The sequence below is a fragment of the Cynocephalus volans genome, chromosome 8 (genome assembly GCF_027409185.1).
Source record: "Cynocephalus volans isolate mCynVol1 chromosome 8, mCynVol1.pri, whole genome shotgun sequence".
Lineage (NCBI taxonomy): Eukaryota > Metazoa > Chordata > Mammalia > Dermoptera > Cynocephalidae > Cynocephalus > Cynocephalus volans.
Window position 1 is genome coordinate 50,888,034 of NC_084467.1, and position 9,380 is coordinate 50,897,413.

At 38.8% G+C, this 9,380-nt stretch overlaps 1 protein-coding gene across 1 annotated transcript in view; it reads right to left on the reverse strand.

Annotated features, from left to right (window-relative positions):
• LOC134384151 (cytochrome P450 2J2) overlaps positions 1 to 374 on the reverse strand; it is a 39,198-nt gene extending 38,824 nt beyond the window's left edge. The window contains exon 1 of the mRNA XM_063105763.1: positions 297 to 374. Coding sequence (XP_062961833.1) covers positions 297 to 374 — 78 coding nt within the window. The remainder of the gene's footprint in view (positions 1 to 296) is intronic.
• Between the last annotated feature and the right edge of the window lie 9,006 nt (positions 375 to 9,380).

Below are 9,380 nucleotides of genomic sequence, written 5' to 3' on the forward strand. Positions count from 1 at the left end.
CCCTTCGCCACGCCCCTCTCCACGCCCCCCGCCGCATCCCTCTTCTAGCAGCGCCCCGCCTCCCGACCCCTCCTAGCAGCGCCCCGCCTCCAGCCCCACCCCTTCGCAGCGCCCCGCCCCCTTCGCAGCGCCCCGCCTCCAGCCCCGCCCTTTAGCAGCGTCGCGCCCCGCGAAGGTGCAAGGCTTTGGATTCCCGGCAGACCCACACCGGTCGTGGAAAGGCCAGGCTGGGAGTGGTTTCTTTTCTATTTAGAAAGCCGGTCTTTTCCGGCCACCATTGGGGCTCTTGGGTTTACGGTTTCAGAGCATCTCAGAGAGCGCCGCAGACATTTGAGCTCGTGTTTTCCCATGTCCGTCTCAGTGACCGGAACCATGCCTGGTAAACAGTAATGACAGCGGAACCTAACATTTCTTGGGTTCTTACCATATGCTAGGCAGCGCACTCACCTCTTTACATAAATTATTTCAGTTTGACAAAATTACGCTGGAGATGCTCTGTTAGTCCCATTTCGCAGTTGAGGAAACAGAGGTTAAGTACTAAAATTGTGATGAATCAGGGCGTCCGCTGATCTGAAACACATCTAAACGACGCCCTGTATTTGAAAGTGTTTTGAAGATTAAAAAGCATTACATCAAAGCTCCTAGCACTGAGCATGGTCCATAATAGGTACTTAATTCACATTTGTTGAAGGAATATCTTAGCCCTGGTCCTTTTTGGTCTGCCTGGTGAGGCTCCCCTCTAAAGCCCAGGAGTGTAAGGTCTCCCTGTTCCAACCTTCCTTACCATTCTGTAGGGCCTACTTGTGTTTCACCATTGTGAGATACTCAAGACATGAAGCATAGTTCTGGAATAGTATAGCACACACTCACGTACTCAATGTAGAGGTACGCACTCTGCTTAAAATCTTTTATTAAAAAGAAATAAAATAAAAAAGAATTGAAGTCTATTTTTCCAAAGTACAAAAAGAGACACTAGTCAGAGCTTAGCTTGTATCCTTCCAGTCCACAGTTTCCTGTTTTACTATAGTTGTTATGCATCCATACAGTGTTTCTAATATTTATATATGTTATTTTTAAACAATTATTCTACAACTTTTTTTTTTTTTTTTTTTACTAAGTATTATGTGTTTGAGATCTATCCTGATGGGTATGTGTGGCTGTAATTCATTCACTTTAACAGCTTAGTAGTATTCCATCACTACACCACAATTTATTCACTCATTCCTATAGCAATGGATATTTAGGTTTATCTCCCTTCTTCCCTTTTTAATTTTTTTTGCATTAAAAACAATGCTGCAGGGGAGTGACTTCCATAATGGTAAGATGATGAGCTCTGCAGACCTTCTTTCTTCCTAGTGAAACAGCTATAATTGGTAAAAATTATTTATAAAACCCTAACCATTTAAAGTCTCTAAAAATTGTTCTAAAGGCATATAGCAAATTAAGAAACTTTATTCAAGAAAAATATACTAAACCTTGACAAAAACAGCAAGAGTCTGTGGCATTTAAGCCATACCCCACTCCCTCCACCAGTCCCAGGCCCAGTGTGACAGAAGCTCCATTCTAGGCACATTGTAGCCAAAAGCACTTCCCCTACCTCTCAGTTGAAGCCTACAGTATCTCCCTGAGAGGGAAAGGCTGCTAGCATTTCTCATACCCTCCCCGCAAAACGCCATGCTGCAGAAGTTCTGTTTTAGGCAAGACTGGCTGAGAGGTCCATGGATATCCTTCCCCCTGAGCTCCTACTTTTAGGGCAGAAACATTACCCCAGGCTAGCAGACTGAGAAAACTGGGCCCCTTCGCCCTCACCCCAGTTTGCTCATAGGACAGAGGTTCCATGCTGGAAGAGGTTAGCCACAAAGACCAGAGACTAATGCCCCAAATAATGGAGATTCTGGTGGCAAACAATTAAGAGGAAGGTAGTAGCTCCATCAAAAGAAGCTAAACCATAGGTCAGCTAGAAGTTAACCAGGGTCAATCAGAGAAAGAGACAGCTAAGAGCCTTCCTGGGGCCACAACAAATCTCAAAGATTGGCCTCAAAGACTATTCTTGAGAAGAGGCCCACATTTAATTGGATCATATTGTGAAGCAATTTATGCCCCATGGCATTGTTGAAAACAGTAAAGCAATCAGATGGAAGTTAGTGGAGACTAACAATTCAGTGTAATACCAACAAGGCAGAACAGCTTCATAGGGAACAGGGAAAAAGACAGTAAAAGCCCTGCTAAAAACAATGTCATCCTAATATGACTGAGTGCTCGCTGACATCTATGCCCTCAGAGGAGTGACATCAGAGGTTCTATGCTGTGGGGGAAATAGGCTTCACTGGATCAGTCAGTCCAGCCAATTCACTAAACAAATGAAAATGCAAACAAGAATATCCTGGTGAGAGAGTGTAGATCAGAATTACTACATTATCTAAAATATACAGTTTTCAACAAAAAATTGTGAGACATGCAAAGAAACGTGAAAGTGTGACCCAAAGAGAGGAAAGAAAGCAGGCAACTGAAACTGCCTGGAAGAGAGCCTAGATGTCAGACTTAGCAGACAAAGACTGTAAAGCAACTTAATTATGGATATGTCTAAAGAACTGAAGAAAACCATGGTGAAGAAGGTCAAGGAAGGTATGATGAGAATGTCTCATCAAAAAGAGAATATTAATAAAGAGATAGAAATTATAAAAATAACCAGATGGAATTCTAGAATTGAAAAGTACAATAACTGGAAATTAAAAAAAAAAAAAAAAAAATCTGCCTGCAGATTCAAAGCAATCCTTAAGAAAATCCCATGGCACTTTTTTTTGCAAAAATAGAAAAAATAATCCTAAATGAAGGGGGAAAGCTTCATAACATTGGTCTTGGCAATGCTTTCTTGGATATGATACCAAAAGCACAGGCAACAAAAGCAAAAAAAGACAAGTGGGTCTCAATAAACTGAAAATCTTCACAGCAAAGGAAGCAATGGGTAGAATGAAAAGGCAACCTATGGAATGTGAGAGAATATTTGCAAACCATATATCTGATAGGGGGTTAATACACAAAATATATAAGAAATTCCTACAACTCAACTGCAAATCATCATCATCAGCAGCATCAACATCATCATCTGATTAAAAAAGGGGAAAATGACTTGAATAGACATTTTCCAAAAGAAGATATATAAATGGTCAAAGGTGTAAGAAATAATGCTCAACATCGCTAATCACCAAGAAAATCTAAATCATAACCATATTGAGATATTACATCATACATGTTAGGACGGTTATTATAAAAAAGTCAAAAGTTAAGTGTTGGCTAGTATGTGAAAAAAAGGGAACCCTTATACACTGTTATACACCCTTATATACTGTGAGAATGTAAATTGGTACACCCATTAGGGAAAACAGCATGGAGGTTCCTCAAAAAATTAAAAATAGAACTGCCATATGATCCAGCAATCCCACTTAGAGGATATCTATATCCAAAGGAAATAAAATCACTGTCTCAAAAAGATATCTGCACTACTGTGTTCATTGCCCCATTATTTACAATAGCGAACATATGGAAACAATCTAAGTGCCCATTGACAGATGAATGGATACAGAAAATGTGATATGAGGGTACTTCAAAAAATTCATGGAAAAATAGAATTAAAAAATAATATAAATCTTTCCATGAACTTTTTGAAGTACCCTTGTATATATACAATGGAACATTATTTAGCCTTAAAAAAAAGAATTCTCACATACAAATAATTAAAAAAAGAAAAAGAAAAGAAAAAAGAAGGAAATCCTGCCATTTGTGACAATGTGGATGAACTTGAAGGACATTATCCTAAGCAAAATAAGCCAGACACAGAAAGGCAATATTGGTCAAACTCACAGAAACAGAGCATAGAAGGATGGTTTACCAGGGGTTGTGGGTGGGGGAAATTGGGAGATGTTGAACAAAGGGTAAAAACTCACAGTTATAAGATGAATAAATTTGGAGACCTAATGTATAGCATTGTGACTATAGTTAATAATAATGTATTGTACACTTGCTAAGAGAGTAGATCTCACCACACACATGCACATGGGCGCGCACACACACACACACACACGTAACTATGTGAGATGATGGATATGTTAATAAACTTCATGGTAGTAATCATTTAACAATGTATTAATATATCAAAACATCACATTGTATACCTTAAATTTATACAAATTTTATTTGCCAATTATACTCCAATAAAGCTGGAAAAAAAACCCCAAAAAACACCAAAAAGAAAAAAAAAGAAATACTTAGGTATATATCTAGCAAAACATGTAAAAATGTGTATAAGGAAAACTACATAACTCTGATGAAAGAAATTAAAGAAAGTGTTAATAAATGGAGAGATATTCCACGTATATGGACAGAAAGACTCAATATCATCAAGATGTCAGTTCGTTTTAAGTACATGTGAAATCCCAATAAAAATTCCAGGAAGTTATTTTATAGATATTGCCAAAGTGATTCTAAATATTATATGAAAAGGCAAAAGACACAGAACAGCAAAAGACCCACAGAATGTACAACACAGAGTCAACCCTAATATAAACAATGGACTTCAATTAAATAATAGTATGTCAATATTGGTCATCAATTGTAACGAAACTGTCATACTAATGCAAGGTATTAATAATAGGAGAAACTGTGTGTGTGCTGGGGGAGAGAGTAGTGAAGGGGTATATGGGAACTCTCTGTTCTTTCCACTAGATTTTTCTGTAAACCTGCAAACAAATCCACAAACTGATTCTAAAGTTTATAGGGAAAAGCAAAATATCCAGAATAGCAAACAAAGAACAAAGTTGTACTGACTCTATCCAACTTCGAGACTTACTATAAAGCTAGAGTAATTAGTACATTGCGGTATTGGCAAAAGAACAGACAAATAGATCAGTGGAACAGAATAGAGAGCCAAGAAGTAGACCCACATAAATATAGTCAATTGATCTTTGACAAAAGTGCAAATGCAATTTAATTAAGAAAGAATAGTCTTTTCAATGAAATGCTGGTGCTAGACATTCCTGAGGCGGGTGGGGGGGGAGGAATCTAGCCACAGATCTTACACCTTTAACAAAAGTTAAATGTATCATAGACCTAAATGTAAAACTCAAAACAAAGAGGCTCCTAGAAGATAACATAGAAAAAATATAGATGACCTTGGATTTGGCAATGACTTTTAATATACAACACCAAAAGCACATTCCTTGAAAGAATAATTGGACTTCATTGTAATTAAAAACTTCATACTTATCTGAAAGGGTTCTTTTGAGAGTGAGAGAAAATGCATGCAATGCATCTTTCATATAGTAGGTGTTCAGATAATTGTAGTTAACAACTTCAAGGAAAATGTGTCCAGAGGAGACCGATCAAGATGGATGAATACACATGTTTATTGAAAACCTTGTAGGTACCAGTTGTTTCAGAATATGATTTTTTTTTTTGGCCTGAATCTGATTTAATTTTCACAAAGCTATGTGTGAAGTGAAATTATTATTCCTGTTTTATAGATGGCCCAACAGGTTCAGATAGGTGAAGTGTTTCACCAAAGCCCACAAAGGCAGAATAAATGACACCGTCAAATCAGACTCTAGTCTTTTAATTCAAAGACCTGTGCTCTTTCTTTTTCCAATATAATTTATAGGGAATACATTATACTGGCTGTGGAACAGGGTACTTACAAGTTATTTATCACTGAAGGGATTCAAAGAGATAGAATAGGATTGCTGGAGAGAAAATTTACATGTCAAGAGGAATGCTGGATTGAGAACCACTTTCAGATTCTCCAGCCCTGAGATTTTATGATTCTTTGTGTCCTCCAAAGAAAACACAGAGTTGTGTACATAGAGGACAATCCATAATACATATCCTTTTAAAAATTGTTCTTCTTTTCTTTTCTTTTCAGGCAATGGGTAGGTTCTATTTCATTAAGGATGAAGTTGTCCAATTTCGAATTATGCCCTTTAATTTTCTAAAACTTTCTAATAGATTGAAGTTTTTTGTTTTTTGTTTTTTAAATCCAGAAAAACTTATCTTTTTTTGACAACAAATGCAGTGAAAATATCCCTCTTATCTATGCAAATGTATGGCAAATAGGCCCTTTCTTCCTGGGATTATGGTATAAAAAGCTTTTAAACTATCTATTGAAGGATATCATATATACAAAAAAGTGCACAAATTATGAATGCACAATTCAATGAATTTGCATAGTTAACACATCCTGTATGACTAGCACACAGAACAGAGAAATAGAATATTACCAGCAACCCGTCTTGTGCTTCTTTCCAGTTCTTATCCCTCATCCAGGGGTAAACTCTACCCAGGTTTTTAAAATCCTGAGTTGCCTAATATATGCTCTTTGAATCAAGCTGAATTTCTCCTGGCCTCACTTAGGAACCAGAATTCCAGGCAGGATTTAGCTGTTTTTAGATCTAGTCCTTTTCATATATTTGACCATGTGACTGACCTCGGCATCTCCAGCATCTGCCCTGTGTCAGCTTTCACATAATCTCCATAGACTGGTTTTTCAGCTCAGCACCTGCACTCCTCCCTGGGATGGTGTGAGCTAATACTAATCACCTCTGCAAAAGAAACATGGTGACTACCATCTGTGGACTGGACTGCAAGGACACACCATGCCCTCACATGTTTAACTCTTCAGCTTGGAGAAACTCCACTTCTTCTGAACAGAATATAATCTCATACCTGAGATGAGAATTTTAATCCTCTGGTTGACTACACACCAGACAATGTACTAGGACACTTTACATTTATTATTTGATTTAATTCTTACAATAGACTTGAGATATAGGTGCTATTGTTCTAATTTTTTTAGATTAGGAAACTGAAGTTTATGCATATGAAATCACTCGTTCAAGTTCAAAATGCCAGCAAGTGGCAAAGCAAAAAATCAAACCCACCTCTGCTTGAGAGCAGAATTAGTGCTGTTTTTGTGAATCATAAAATTGGGAGTGAAGTCCTTTTCCCTATGTCACATGTGAACACCTCTGCTTAAGTCTCCAAAGCCTCCCAAATCATAACACCCTTCTCCCTCCCCTGCTTAACCTATTTGATTGAATATACAATTATTTTGAAAGATGCACTTTAGCCGCAGGCAGGCCTGAGTCTACGCCTGCCTCTGTATAAATAAATGTTTATTACCTTTAGACACGCTTACCTTGGACTTTCTGCCCGGGGTGCCCTCGACGGTCCTTCTGTTCATCCAAATCCTGTCAACCTTCAAGACCTAATTTAAGTCCTACTTGCTCCATGACTTTCTATGTTTTTGTACCTTGCTCTGTCCTGATGATTTATTGTCTTTTACTGATCTCTCTCCTTAGAATAAATACTGAAATTTTATCCAAATATCAAGGGCCAGTTGAAGGCCAGCTGTTCCAGGACATGGGATCAGATCTTCCCTGGTAGGGTGATGTCCAGAAACAGTTCCCAAGGGAATTGTCAGTTGGCCAGTGAGATGTCAAGCAGATCACATATTAACTTTAGGAGTAAATGTTCAGTTATCAAGGTCACAGTACAGTAAATAACCACAAATTGATTTCTGCTCAGAGTAACTCGGGTTACTTACTGATTTTCAAAAAGTGATGTGAAACACTAGATCTCCAGGCATATGACAAGATGCTGTAGCAATGACTCCAATATTTGTATATATGATTCAAACAAGATTGAAGTTTGCCGCTGCCGCATGGAACATTACACAGATAGGCAGCTGGTCCAGCCACCAGGTAGATGGCTGTTCTCCATGAAGACACAGGGTCCCAGTTTCCTTCTGTCTTGTTGCTTCACCATCCTTTTGGTACAGCCTTTGTCCCCAAGGTCATACCTGGTTCAACAGCACTACAGGCATATTCTTGTTTATTGGAAGAAGGTGAAGATGGAAAGTGGCTATTTTTTAAAGTTGTGAACTAGAGATTGTCCTATAACTTCCACTCATATTTCATTGTCTAAAATCTAGTAATATGATGATGACTAGTTGGCAAAGGAGGCTGGTAAATATAGCTTCTAGATGACAGCTATGTGTCTATCTAAACACTTGAAGCATTCTCTTACTAAAAGGGGAAAATAGATAGTGTAGGGAGCAATTAGTGCCAGGCATAGATTGTGTGCCAGGCTCATTGGGAGCCACCTGAAAACACTATTAGGTATCTAGATTCACAATTTGAGTAGGTTGCCTTGGGCCAAAGTTGCAAGACTATGTGTGTCCCATGTGGCTTAATCTCAGGGATCTGTGGCAGCAAGGAATCCTTATCTCTTACCCCATCTAGCTCACCTGCTGTGTCTTAATCAAGAAGATTGATTTCAATGCCTGTGTCTACAGGTGTGTGTCAATGGTGTGTAACTGGTATGCATCTGTTTCGTCTCTGCCAGTTTCACCAGCACTGAGGCCAGACCTTGCAGCAAGATTCCTTTCCTTTGACCTCTGCCTCCTATGTCCAGGAGACATTTCTTGATTTATTTAACAACGGTTACCTTCATGTCTCTTTTGTTGGGATTAAGGGCCATGATCCCTTTAAATATTTAGATTAATATTTCAGTAAACTCAAAGTATACTAGCACAGGGTAGGGTGGGAGGATTCCTTTGGCAGTAACTGTCCCCTGCTCATTACCTAGTTTAGTTTGCTCCTTCTTGGACTTTTTTACATTCTGGTCAAGGGTCTGTAAGTGTAGACAGTAGATCTCTGATCTTGCTCACAGAATCACCCTTGGACTCTCTATTTCTTGAGAACTTTGTGCCTTCACTCTTTGAAAGCTGGTGAGTACGGGACCTAACCGAACTTATTCAGGAAGCCACAGAGAGAGATGCACTTTGTAGCTTTCTTGTTACAAGGTGCAAGGTATGATGAGGCACCTGAGTATATCACTCAGGATATAGAAAGGTATCTAAAGTTCATGAATATTTGGTTAGCTGGCTGCTAAATCAACAGATACTGTGTACCTACAGTGTGGATCCTGTGCTAGCAAAGGAAGCACAATGGTGAACAAAAATAGATTAGTCCCTGTTCTCATAGAGCCTGAGTCCAGATGCTGTGCCCCAAAAATCGTGAGTTCCCAGATCCAAGATTAGTCCTTATATATTTTAAATGGTACCTCTCTCTTAGAAGCCCACTGTAGTGTGTGTATCACTGTAGCATGTGACCTCAGAGTCCCTGCTGTCTCTAAGATTCTCACAGCTGGCAGTCCAGTCTGGCTTGGTCACTTTGCTCACTAGTCCCAATAATGCTATAAGGTTGCTCATTATACTGTCATTTTCTGACAAGGGTTTTATTTCCAACATAAAGCAGACATCTGTGTGGGAAAATCATCACCAACATATTTTACTTGGTTTTAAATCCTGTTAGAGTCAGGTGGCCAGT